General features: G+C 40.6%; 1 protein-coding gene across 2 annotated transcripts in view; it reads left to right on the top strand.

Annotated features, from left to right (window-relative positions):
• The window catches only part of FIG4 (FIG4 phosphoinositide 5-phosphatase), a 188,344-nt gene extending 174,378 nt beyond the window's left edge, over window positions 1–13,966 (top strand). For both annotated transcript variants that reach the window (XM_037842270.1, XM_037842269.1), the window contains one exon: window positions 13,610–13,966. In XM_037842270.1, the coding sequence (XP_037698198.1) occupies window positions 13,610–13,787 (178 nt within the window). In that variant the 3' untranslated portion in view covers window positions 13,788–13,966. The remainder of the gene's footprint in view (window positions 1–13,609) is intronic.
• The last annotated feature ends 245 nt before the right edge of the window (window positions 13,967–14,211 follow it).

Genomic DNA, 14,211 nt, shown 5'->3' with positions numbered 1-14,211 from the left:
CTAAACGCATATATTAAAAAGGAAGAAAGAGCCAAAATCAAAGAACTAATGGATCAACTGAAGAAGCTAGAAAATGAGCAGCAAACCAATCCTAAACCAAGTAGAAGAAAAGAAATAACAAGGATTAAAGCAGAAATAAATGACATAGAGAACAAAAAAACAATAGAGAGGATAAATATCACCAAAAGTTGGTTCTTTGAGAAGATCAACAAGATTGACAAGCCCCTAGCTAGACTGACAAAATCAAAAAGAGAGAAGACCCATATAAACAAAATAATGAATGAAAAAGGTGACATAACTGCAGATCCCGAAGAAAGTTAAAAAAATTATAAGAGGATGCTATGAACAACTGTATGGCAACAAACTGGATAATGTAGAGGAAATGGACAATTTCCTGGAAACATATGAACAACCTAGACTGACCAGAGAAGAAACAGAAGACCTCAACCAACCCATCACAGGCAAAGAGATCCAATCAGTCATCAAAAATCTTCCCACAAATAAATGCCCAGGACCAGATGGCTTCACAGGGGAATTCTACCAAACTTTCCAAAAGAACTGATACCAATCTTACTTAAACTCTTTCAAAGCATTGAAGAAAATGGAACACTACCTAACTCATTTTATGAAGCTAACATTAATCTAATACCAAAACCAGGCAAAGATGCTACAAGAAAGGAAAACTACCGGCCAATCTCCCTAATGAATATAGATGCAGAAATCCTCAACAAAATACCTGCAAATCGAATCCAAAGACACATTAAAAAAATCATACACCATGACCAAGTGGGGTTCATTCCAGGCATGCAAAGATGGTTCAACATAAGAAAATCAATCAATGTATTACAACACATTAACAATTCGAAAGGGAAAAATCAAATGATCATCTCAATAGATGCTGAAAAATCATTTGACAAAATGCAACATCCGTTTTTGATAAAAACACTTCAAAAGGTAGAAATTGAAGGAAACTTCCTCAACATGATAAACAGCATATATGAAAAACCCACAGCCAGCATAGTACTCAATGGTGAGAGACTGAAAGCCTTCCCTCTAAGATCAGGAACAAGACAAGGATGCCCGCTGTCACCACTGTTATTCAACATTGTGCTGGAAGTGCTAGCCAGGGCAATCCGGCAAGACAAAGAAATAAAAGGCATCCAAATTGGAAAAGAAGAAGTAAAAGTGTCATTGTTAGCAGATGATATGATCTTATATCTGGAAAACTGTGAGAAATTGACGATACAGCTACTAGAGCTAATAAACAAATTTAGCAAAGTAGCAGGATACAAGATTAATGCACATAAGTCAGTAATGTTTCTATATGCTAGAAATGAACAAACTGGAGAGACACTCCAGAAAAAGATACCATTTTCAATAGCAACTGAAAAAATCAAGTACCTAGGAATAAACATAACCAAAGATGTAAAAGACCTATACAAAGAAAACTACATAACTCTACTAAAAGAAATAGAAAGGGACCTTAAAAGATGGAAAAATATTCATGTTCATGGATAGGAAGGCTAAATGTCATTAAGATGTCAATTCTACCCAAACTCATCTACAGATTCAATGCAATCCCAATCAAAATTCCAACAACCTACTTTGCAGACTTGGAAAAGCTGGTTATCAAATTTATTTGGAAAGGGAAGATGCCTCGAATTGCTAAAGACACTCTAAAAAAGAGAAAGAAAGTGGGAGGACTTACACTCCCTGACTTTGAAGCTTTATTATAAAGCCACAGTTGTCAAAACAGCATGGTACTGGCACAAAGATAGACATATTGATCAATGGAATTGAATTGAGAATTCAGAGATAGACCCCCAGATCTATGGCCGACTGGTCTTTGATAAGGCCCCCAAAGTCACTGAACTGGGTCATAATGGTCTTTTCAACAAATGGGGCTGGGAGAGTTGGATATCTATATCCAAAAGAATGAAAGAAGACCCCTACCTCACACCCTACACAAAAATTAACTCAAAATGGACCAAAGATCTCAATATAAAAGGAAGTACCATAAAACTCCTAGAAGATAGTGTAGGAAAACATCTTCAAGACCTTGTATTAGGCGGACACTTCTTAGACTTTACACCCAAAGCACAAGCAACAAAAGAAAAAATAGATAAATGGGAACTCCTCAAGCTTAGAAGTTTCTGTACCTCAAAGGAATTTGTCAAAAAGGTAAAGAGGCAGGCAACTCAGTGGGAAAAAATTTTTGGAAACCATGTATCTGACAAAAGACTGATATCTTGCATATATAAAGAAATCCTGCAACTCAATGACAATAGTACAGACAGCCCAATTATAAAATGGGCAAAAGATATGAAAAGACAGTTCTCTGAAGAGGAAATACAAAAGGCCAAGAAACACATGAAAAAATGTTCAGCTTCCCTAGCTATTAGAGAGATGCAAATTAAGACCACAATGAGATACCATGTCACACCAATTAGAATGGCTGCCATTAAACAAACAGGAAACTACAAATGCTGGAGGGGATGTGAGAAATTGGAACTCTTATTCATTGTTGGTGGGACTGTATAATGGTTCAGCCACTCTGGAAGTCAGTCTGGCAGTTCCTTAGAAAACTAGATATAGAGTTACTGTTCGATCCAGCGATTGCACTTCTCAGTATATACCCGGAAGATCGGAAAGCAGTGACACAAACAGATATCTGCACGCCAATGTTCATAGCAGCATTATTCACAATTGCCTAGAGATGGAAACAACCCACATGTCCTTCAACAGATGAGTGGATAAAGAAAATGTGGTACATACACACGATGGAATACTACACGGCAGTAAGAAGGAACGATCTCGTGAAACATACGACAACATGGATGAACCTTGAAGACATAATGCTGAGCGAAATAAGCCAGGCACAAAAAGAGAAATATTATATGCTACCACTAATGTGAACTTTGAAGAATGTAAAACAAATGGTTTATAATGTAGAATGTAGGGGAACTATCAATAGAGAGCAATTAAGGAAGGGGGAACAATAATCCAAGAAGAACAGATAAGCTATTGTGGGTAAATTTAACGTTCTGGGAATGCCCAGGAATGACTATGGTCTGTTAATTTCTGATGGGTATAGTAGGAACAAGTTCACAGAAATGTTGCCTTATTAGGTAACTTTCCTGGGGTAGAGTAGGAACATATTGGAAGTAAAGTAGTTATCTTAGGTTAGTTGTCTTTTTCTTACTCCCTTGTTATGGTCTCTTTGAAATGTTCTTTTATTGTATGTTTGTTTTTTAATTTTTTTTTTAATTTTTTTATTTTTCATACAGTTGATTTAAAAAAAAAAAAAACAAGGAAAAAAATATGTAGAGCCCCCTTGAGGAGCCTTGAGAATGCAGGGCTGTTGGCCTACCCCACCTCAATGGTTGCTAACATGACCACAGACATAGGGGACTGGTGGTTTGATGGGTTGAACCCTCTACCACAGGATTTACCCTTGGGAAGACGGTCGCTCCAAAGGAGAGGCTAGGCCTCCCTATAATTGTGCCTAAGAGCCTCCTCCCAAATGCCTCTCTGTTGCTCAGATGTGGCCCTCTCTCTCTAGCTAAGCCAACTTGAAAGGTGAAATCACTGCCCTCCCCCCCTACGTGGGATCAGACACCCAGGAGAGTGAATCTCCCTGGCAACATGGAATATGACTCCCGGGGAGGAAAGTAGACCTGGCATCATGGGATGGAGAACATCTTCTGGACCAAAAGGGGGATGTGAAAGCTTCAGTGGCAGAGAGATTCCAGAAGGAGCCGAGAGGTCACTGGTGGGCACTCTTATGCACAATTTAGACAACCCTTTTTAGGTTCTAATGAATTGAGGTAGCTGGTGGTAGATATCTGAAACTATCAAACTACAACCCAGAACCCATGAATCTCGAAGACAATTGTATAAAAATGTAGCTTATGAGGGGTGACAATGGGATTGGGAAAGCCATAAGGACCACACTCCCCTTGTCTAGTTTATGGATGGATGAGTAGAAAAATAGGGGAAGGAAACAAACAAACAAACAAACAGACAAAGGTACCCAGTGTTCTTTTTTACTTTAATTGCTCTTTTTCACTTTAATTATTCTTGTTATTTTTGTGTGTGTGCTAATGAAGGTGTCAGGGATTGGTTTAGGTGATGAATGTACAACTATGTAATGGTACTGTGAACCATCGAATGTACGATTTGTTTTGTATGACTGCGTGGTATGTGAATATATCTCAATAAAATGAAGATTTAAAAAAAAAAAAACCCACCTTGAATGAGCTGGGACACATCTCAATTGAAATAACCTAATCAAAAGGTCCCACCCACAATAGCTCTGTACCCACAGGAATGGATTAAAAGACACGGCCTTTTCTGGGGTACATAACAGCTTCAAACTACCACAGTCCTCTTCAGCTATAATATTCTTTTGAATCGTGACTCAATCTTGATCAACTTAAAAACATTGCTATTTGAAAATAGCAATCTTGAGAAAAAATCTTGGAATTTGGGGTAGTGTCAGAAGGGATGGATCACTGGGAAGGGGAATATATTTTGTGGCTAGAACCATTACAAAATCTTCTAGAAACGCCAAATGGGGTTTGTTCTATGCCAAAATGCTAGTCATAGAAAAAGTATAAAATTTTTTAAAAATATTGAAAAGTATTATATATATAATTGAAAATACACAAATATTCTTTAGTATATCTATCACCAATCACAAATCGTCATGACATTACTAAACTCAGAAAACATTTCAGTTTGACCAATTAAACATTTTCTTGTCAAACCAACATATGTTAATTAGGTTCTCAATATGGGCAAGTCCAGAGAAAATCTCAACAGGAATTGAACTTTAAAAGGGACTCAGGCATTCATTCTGCATCCAAGTGTAAGATATGGTTATTATCAGACATGATCATATTTTAACCAACCGAGTGAGTAATACCATATTTAAGAAAGAGCATAAAAAGACACTAATAAGGATTTTCTTTAAAAACATCTGGTGTGTCTAATGAATTTCTGCCTGAAGTGTTTCTCTTCTGTGAAAGGGAACTGCAGTTAAGGCTGAGTGCCACTAATCCCTGGCATTTGAGTGCGCTAAGCAATATGGTTAAGCAGCCCGTGAATGAACTGGCAAATATATTTTTCTAAATAAGACTGTAACATTCTTTGAGGGCAAATACAGAGCTCTCCTTGCAGATGGAACTAGATTATGTAGATAAAAAGAAATAAGCTTGCAAAATTGTAATTGTAATATTTTACCTCCAAAAATATTACTAGCACTTGAATTAGGGGCAATAGGTCATCTCTTTGGAGGATTTGAGGAGAAGCTTAAAAGAACAAAACAAAATATTTCCTCTGTTTATGGCCAGAAGAGAAATGTAGTGCCATTTTTTCCCCATAAAACTGCAGTGGCAAGCCAGCTGTCTATACTGGAACAAATAAAAGAAAGTGGTCTCACAATTTCCACATCATTTGGTGTTTAAATAATGGTCTTTTCATCCAGAAACAGTTGTCTTAAGCTAATAAAAAGATTATTCCATGTGGTGTTAGAGGGATTATTGGGTTTACCTCCATCTCTTTCCAGTGCCCTCAGAGATGAGGTGCCAACCAGCAGCCCCTCATAGAGCCTTGGATTTTTTAAAAATTTCCTCCCCACCTTGGAAATTCAGTAAATCAGTGGAGAAATAAATTAAAAATGTCTCCTCACTAGGAAATGTGTGAGTCTGACTTTGCTACTTCAGTCTTTATGATTAAATATTACATTATGCTGCTACAGCATAGGGTTAATGGTAGTATATCACTTAAAAAGAAAGTTCATTCTTAAAAATGTAGCAGCATTGAACACAAATAAGTTTTTATTAGCTTTTTAGATGCCTCTCCCCGACACTGTCAGTGGTCCTCAAACTTGAGGAGCATCAGAATCACATGGAGTCTTGTTGAAATATATTTACTGGACCTCATCTCCAGACGTTCTGATTCGGTAGCTCTGAGGTGGGACCCGAGAATTTGCATTTCTAACAAGTTCCTCAGTGATGCTGACGCTGCTGGTCCTGGGGAGCACACTTTGAGAATCTCTGCCTTGGACTAGAAGGAGCTAGTTGTCCTGGCATCATGAATTCTGAATAGAAGGATGAAACAAGTGTGTGTGGGTTCTTTGTGAATCTGTTTCTTCTTCCTCCTTTTTTTCTGATTATACCAACAAGATTGGGAGTGTTTTATGCTTCCTTTCAACCCAAATTCAGTAATGAACATTTTAACCTTACAATTTTGTTTAATGTGGGGTTTTTATCTAGAAGAATAAAAAGGACAAGGAATTAACTGGTGCATTTTCTTACTCCCTACATAGATTCTTCTGAAACCGTAGTGAGATGTTGTTGGCGTCCTAGCCCACCTGCCATTCAGTCTGATACCATTTAAGGCTGTTTGGCATTTCATTTTTGGGGTGTTTGTAATCATTTCCTTTAACTCCACATGGCAGTGAAACAGTTTACCTAGAAGCAGGGTGAGGACTCCAGACTGATTTGCTGGAGAAAAACCCAGGGCACCGGGTGCATGTGCCGTGTGTGGCCCTGCTCATGGCTGCCCCCAGCCCTGCATCACTGGGCCCCAGGCTTCTTACCTGCACTGCTTGCCCAGTTGTGCATTCTTCCCAATCTCTGGGACAGTAGTCATGACAGATAAAATAGTAGCTTAGTGACGTAGCATTCTCAGCTGAACGTTAAGGTTCAGATCCCAGAAGGTATCTTCCTGCATCCAGTAGATACCTGGTGTGATTCCCACCAGAGAGATTTTCCTTAATGCACACAGGGTCCCAAGCAAAGGTCCAGCTTCAAAGACAGGGCAGATAGACTTCCTCACCTGGACTGATGCTGATGTTGTCACAAACATTGAGGAATGGTGGTTTGATGTGTCGAGCCCTCTATCATGGGACTTGCCCTTATGAAGCTCATTACTGCAAAGGAGAGGCTAATCCTGCTTATAATTGTGCCTAAGAGTCTCCCCGAGTGCCTCTTTGTTGCTCAGATGTGGCCCTCTCTCTCTAACTAAGCCATCTCAGCAGGTGAACTCACTGCTCTCCCCCCTACTTGGGACCTGACTCCCAGGGATATAAATCCCCCTGGCAACACAGGATATGACTCCCAGGGATGAATCAGGACCCGGCATCGTGGGATTGAGAACATCTTCTTGACCAAAAGGGGGATGCAAAATGAAACAAAATAAGTTTCAGATTTCAAATGGAGTAGAAAGGTCACTCTGGTGGACATTCTTATACACTATATAGATAACACCTCTCAGGTTTTAATGTATTGGAATAGCTAGAAGTAAATACCTAAAACTATCAAACCTCCAACCCAGAAGTCTGGACTCCTGAAGACGATTGTATAACAATGTAGATTACAAGGGGTGACAGTGTGATTGTGAAAGCCTTGTGGATCACACTCCCTTTATTTAGTGTATGGATGGATGAGTAGGAAAGTGGAGACAAAAATTAAATGAAAAACAGGGTGGGATGGGGGGATGATTTGGGTGTTCTTTTTTACTTTTATTTTTTATTTTTATTCTGATTCTTTCTGATGTAAGGAAAATGTTCAAAAATAGATTGGGGTGATGAATGCATAACTATATGATGGTGCTGTGAACAGTTGATTGTACACCATGGATGATTGTATGGTATGTGAATATATATCAATAAAACTGAATTTAATTAAAAAAAAAAAACACAGCGGAGAGACTGTTAGCTCCATTTTACAAATAGTCTTTAAATGTCCTCTGTAAAACAGAGGGTATAATCCCTGTGCTTCCTGCCTCCAGGATAGATGTGAAAATCAAGATAATGACTGTAAGAAAGCTTTGAGAAGGGAAGGGACTAAATAGGTTTGCCACTTCGATGTATTATGTTCCCCAAAATGCCATTATCTTTGATGCAATCTTGTGTGGGCAGAGGTATCAGTGTTGATTAGACTGTAATTCTTTGATTGAGACTTTCCATGGAGATGTGAGCCACCCAACTGTAGGTGATAACTCTAATTAGATAATTTCCATGGAAGCGTGGCTCTGCCCATTCAGCGTGGGCCTTGATTAGTTTACTAGAGCACTATATAAGCTCAGACAGAAGGAGCAAGTGTGCTACAGCCAAAAGGGACACTTTGGAGAATGCACAGGAACTGAGAGGAACTTCAGTTTATAGAGACATTTTGGAGACGGCCTTTGAAAGCATACTTTTACTATGGAGAAGCTAAGAGAGGACAAATGCTCCAAGAGCAACTGAGAGTGACATTTTGGAGAGAAGCTATAGCCTAGAGAACATCCTGGGAGAAAGCCATTTTGAAACCAAAACTTGGAGCAGACACCAGCCACGTGTCTTCCCAGTTAACAGAGGTTTTCCTGACACCATTGGCCATCCTCCAGTGGAGGTACCTGACTGTTGATGACTTACCTTGGACCCTTTATAGCCTTAAGACTGTAACGGTGTAACCAAATAAACCCCCTTTATAAAAGCCGATCCACTTCTGGTGTTTTGCATTCCAGCAGCATTAGCAAACTAGAACAATAGGGGTAGATGTCAGTATTATAGTGGGCTCAGAAGGAGGAGTTACTGTGGCTGGTGTTTTCACTGCTGGCGGTTTGATGATGATCTCTAAAAACACCAGTGGAACCTTCTTCCTAAAGGTACAGGTTAAAATGGGTTGACCTTGAATAATATCAACCATTAAAGAGTTGTAGCATCTAATTTTGAATTATGTAAATGAGTAGGGAGTTGCTATGTTTTTGTGAAAGTTGAAAAAAAGAGTTCATATATTGATTATCTCAACCATTCACGATTATATTGTTAGCACAAACATTATAATAACTGTAACTTTGGTATCTTGAAGATGAGAGCTGCTGCTGGGCTGACATGCAAATTGAGATTCAGACATCTTAGGATTCCTTTACTCACTGTTCCGGTTTGCTAAAGCTGCTGTTATGCAAAATACCAGAAATGGATTGGCTTTTATAAAGGGGATTTATCAGGTTACAAATTTACAATTCTAAGGCCATAAAAGTGTCCAGACTAAGGCTTCAACAAGATGATACCTTCATTGAAGGATGGCCAATGGCATCCAGAAAACCTCTGTTAGCTGGGAAAACACATGGCTGGCATCTGCTGATCCCGGGTTGTGTTCCAGCTCCTCTCTCACCTCCTGTGCATTCTCGGTTCTTTCTCCCAGGCTGTTTCTCTCTAAGTGCCTCGGGGGTCCTGTTTTAGCATATTCTGGGGCAAACTCTGGGCTTCATCTCTTAGCTAAACATCTTCTGTCTGCATCTCCAAGCATCAGCTTCAGCTCTTAGCTTCTCTCCAAAATGTCCCTCTCAACTGTTCTGAGTTACTTCTGTCTGTGAGCTCTTCTTATAGGACTCCAGTGATTAAATCAAGACCCACCCTGAGTTAACAGAGTCCATATCTCCATGGAAACAATTTAATCAAATGTTTCACCCACAGATGATTGAGTCGCATCTCCATGGAAACACTCAATCAAAAGATTGCAACCTAATCAACACTAGTCTGCCCCCACAAGATTGCATTAAAGAATATGGCTTTGGGGGGGCATAATATATCCAAACTGGCACACTCACCTTGGTCTTTAATTTTTTCAAACTCTGAGTAAATCACTTTTGTGGTGGTTTGAAGAGAAACATGTTGTTAAACTGAATTCATTCCTGTGGGTGTGAACCCATTGTAAGTAGGACCTTTTGATGAGTTTACTTCAGTTAAGGTGTGAACCACCTCATTCAGGATGGGTCATAATCCCATTACTGGAATCCTTTATAAATGGAATGAAGAGAGAGAAAGCCATGGGAGGAAGAAGCTAAAATCAATGAAGCCCAGAAGGGAAGGGAGAAACCAACAGAGCCGCCATGGTGGCAGAGGAGCCAAGAATCGTTGGGAAGAACGTATTGCCTCAATGATGCCTTGATTTGGACATTTTCTTGGCCTCAAAACTGTAAGCTAATAAATTCCCATTGTTCAAGCCAAGCTATGTCATGGTATTTGCTTTCAGCAGCCTAGGAAACTGGAACAGATTTTGGTACCAGGAAAGAGGGGTGCTGCTATTGCAAAAACCAAAAATGTGGAAACAGCTTTGGAACTGGTTAATGGGTAGAAGTTGGAAGACTTGTGAGCTGTTTAATAGAAAAGGCCTAGATTGCTTTGAAGAGACGTTGATAGAAATATGGATACTACAGGTACTTCCAATGAGGCCTTAGACAGAAATGATGAATGTGTCATTGCAAACTGGAAGAAAGGTGACCCTTGTTTTAAAGTGGCAGAGAATCTGGCAAAATTGAGTCCTGGTGTTGGATGGAAGGCAGAATTTGAAAGTGATGAGCTTGGATATTTAGCTAGGAGATTTCCAGGCTAAGTGTGGGAAGTGCAGCCTGGTCTCCTTGAAGCTGATAGTAAAATGCGAGAGGAAATAGAGAAGCTGAGAACTGAACTTCTGGGCATAAAGAAACCAGAAATTGATGGTTTGGAACATTCTGAGCTTCTAGAAAGCGAGTCCCCAAGGAATTGTGCTCCATGTGGGGGTTTAACTGAACATGGATCCAATTGACCATTTCAGTGCGAATCAGGATTGGAGGTGCGGTTATCCAGGAAGGATCTGTAGAAAGTCCTACTGTCTGATGGTTTAGACACCTGTGTACTACATGGAAAACCAACAAGTTTGTTGCGAGATCTGTATGAACAGAACCTCTGCCAGCCAGGAGTAAAAGGGACAGAAAAAGGACAGATTAAAGGAAAAATCACTCGAGGGCAGGGCCATAGAAGCCAGGGTCTGGACCAAAGACATCTTGGGCCAAGAGAGGAGGCCCACCCATGTGTGTGGAAAGGGTGAGTCTACCCTGGAGCTTGGAGAGGGTGGACCTTCCACCCTGTTGTTCAGGGAGAGTGCTGCCACCCCAGCATTCTGAGAGGTTGGAGCTTATTCTCCAGGGATAGCAGAGAGTCTGGCCACCACCCCGGTGTTCTCAGAGGGTGGAGCCTTCACCCAGTGTTTGGAAAGAGCATGTCTGCTGTGCGAGCACTTGGGAGGAGTGGAGCTGCCGTTCCTTCAGTCCCTACAGACAAAACGTTGTTCCATAGATAACTGTCACACCTTGAAATCTAAAGGAGTATACCCTGCAGGGTTTCAGAATTGTTCAGAATTGTTCAGATCCAACTTCTACCAATGGAAATGGGAATGTTTTTTCTATGCTTGTGTCTTCTTTATATATTTGAAAAAGGTAACTTGTTTTCTAGGTTTCACAGGTCCACAGACAGAGGGGAATTGTGCCCCAAGATAGACCACAACTATAACTGATTTTGATATGACTTTATACTTAGTGTTTTTACTGAAATGTTTTGAGGCTTTTGGGATATTGTGATGGAATGAATGTATTTGCAAATGTAAAGAACATATATTTTTGGGGTCCAGAGGGTTGGGTGTGGTGGTTTGAAACTGTATGTACCCCAGAAAAACTTGTTCTTAAATTTAATTTATTCTTGTGGATATAAACCCATTATAAGTATGACCTTTTGATGAGGCCTCAAACTGTAAGCTAATAAATTCCCATTGTTCAAGCTGAACTATTTCATGATATTTGCTTTCAGCAGCCTAGGAAACTAAAACAACTTTACCCTTTTGTTTACTTAAATAAGGATGCATTCTAAGATTATGTGAAATTTTTAAAGTGCTCTGAAAAAAATGGGATGTTCCATAAGCTATCTACCAAACTCGAGTTGAGATATGTTATTTTGAGGTGAAAAGAGTTGGATTTCCCTTCCAAAAAGAACATTCTACCTCCACTGTCATTTTATTTTAATTGCAGAATTTCCAGTCATCTCGAGATATCTTAGTGTCCTAGATAAAGGCAAAGTACAGTGAGCTACAGGGAGAGTAATAAAGTCCCATGTTCAGTTGTAACATATCCATGAGGACAGAGCCCTTATAGAGGGTAATACTGTACCACTTTTCTGCCTTCTTTTGTGGGTCCTTGCACCACCCAGGGTCCAGTGAAATGTCCCATGTTTGGACCCAGCTGGATCTGCGGTCCAGTTTTGCTTCTGATTGCAGGGGCCTCCCAGCTCCAGGTCCAGCTAAGGACACCACCCCACTCCTAACTGCAGGAGACCTCTCCAGCTCCAGGGGTCCCAGCTAAGGACAGTGCTCCCACTCTTGACTAAATTTTCCTTACAGAACCTTTGAGTGCCTACCATGTGCCAATTCCCCAGCTTTAGGGGCCCAGCTAACCAAAAAGCTGGGCATCCAGGGTCCCTGCCTGATTCCTCTGATAAGAAGCATGTGAGCAAGGCTAAGATCCCAGCCCAGCAGAATAGATTCTCCAGATTTTCTCTTTGTCGGTTATCTTAGCTACCTTGATGTAGAAAGCCATGCCCGTCCTCACAGTCCCAGCCCTGGGCTAAGTGGTAGGATGGTTGTCATTCTGCTCCCAGCCCCGCACTATGTTTTTAAGCTGACCCTCCTCCCCCAACAGGGGCCCTTTCATGACCTTCCTGGGCACATGAGTGTGTGCCTAGATCCCCACACACACTCTTCATCACACCTGATTGTTGGTTGACTCATCCCTTGAGGGCCTGCCACCAGCTGAAGACGTAATAACTAGTGGGTGCCCCAACTGCTGTGGGTTGAGGGTATATCAGACACGCAAGCTGCATTTTGATAAGGCTCTTTTAGAGGCAGTGCCTTCCCCAAAGGGATAGATGGGAATTTCAGGCTCTCTGGCAGTCCTGGTGGTGAGGTAAGAATGAAGGAATTTTAGAATAGAGAGTTTCTTTGGTGCTTTTCAGCTCACCCTAGAAAGGAAGGAAGCTGCCTACTACTGATCCAGTCCCTCATCCAGAAACCTGAGGACCAGATGTATTTCAGAATCCAGAACGCTTTGGATGTTAGCAAAGCAAGATAGTGCGTCCACCTTATAATAACATCCTTAGCCTGACAATTAAACACATTAATATTCATATCAAATGGGTTGAGTAGCGTCAGTTCAGGTTAGGATGTTTCACCAAACGAGTTTCAGTTGGGTCAGATTTTGCCAGCAAAATAACTTGGTTGTTAAGCTTGTTGGATTTCAGAATTGTGGAAAAGGGATTATGTACCTGTAATTGTTAACAGTAGTTCATATTTATTGAGCACATATGGTGTGTCAGGCACCATGCTAAGTAGCACTTTACACATATAAACTTATTTATTCCTCATAACAACCCTATGAAGTAGGAATTGTTAGTATGCCCAACTTCACTGATTCTTACTAAATATTCCTTTAAAAAAAAATCATAGAATACCTACCATGTGCCAAGGAAAAAGCAAAAAGTCTGTGCAGCCTATGCCTAAAGTTGTACCCAGTCAGATGAGGGAGGCAGACAGGTGTGCAGACACCAGAGAGCACAGGGCTGTGGGGTCCCTAGGGGGGTCCACCCAGCCTGGGCATCAAGGAAGGGGCTGGGGGTAGGAAGAGGAGGCAGCTAGCACAAGGGGACTGGGGAGACCGTTTCAGCCACTGGTTTGGGGTCAGCAGTTCCCAAGCTCCCTGCAGCCCTTCACTTTATTCTCCTTTATGCAGCACTCTATTCTTGCATCTTTTACAGAATGCCCATCTCAGCTTTCTCCCAAGACAATATCTATGAAGTTCAGCCTCCAAGAGTAGACCGAAAATCTACAGAGATCTTCCAAGCCCACATCCAGGCCAGTAAAGGTATCATGCAGCCCCTGGGGAAAGAAGACACCTCCATGTACCGAGAGTACATCAGAAATCGGTACCTGTGAAGACAGAGCAGGGCCAGAAAGTGGCCCCAAGAAAGTCACATTGGCTAAGTTATTGTCTGCTTTGTCTTATTTTCAAAAGGTGATTTCCAGACCATACTTTGTATCTGAAAGTTTTTTCCTCTTTGTGTAACTGGCAAATTTACAAATTATGAGTAATAAAGAAATGACTGAATTTGTCATTATCTTTGCTTTATTTTAGAAATACTTTGTTTAGAAATGTGGCTAATATAATATCATACCATCATATTAAGAAATTAACTTAACAACGTTTATTGAGGGCCTGCTGTGTACCAGGCTCTATGCTAGTTGTCTGGGAATATTGCACTGAGAAAAAGAGACCAAAAAAAATCCTTCTCCTCCGGGAGTATCTTGTGAAGACAATGTATTTTTTTTTTAATGGTTAATATATATTTTATATTTACTC

Source organism: Choloepus didactylus, chromosome 7 (genome assembly GCF_015220235.1).
Source record: "Choloepus didactylus isolate mChoDid1 chromosome 7, mChoDid1.pri, whole genome shotgun sequence".
Classification (NCBI taxonomy): domain Eukaryota; kingdom Metazoa; phylum Chordata; class Mammalia; order Pilosa; family Megalonychidae; genus Choloepus; species Choloepus didactylus.
Note: the sequence above shows the minus strand (reverse complement) of the source record. Positions and strands in the feature narration are given on the sequence as shown.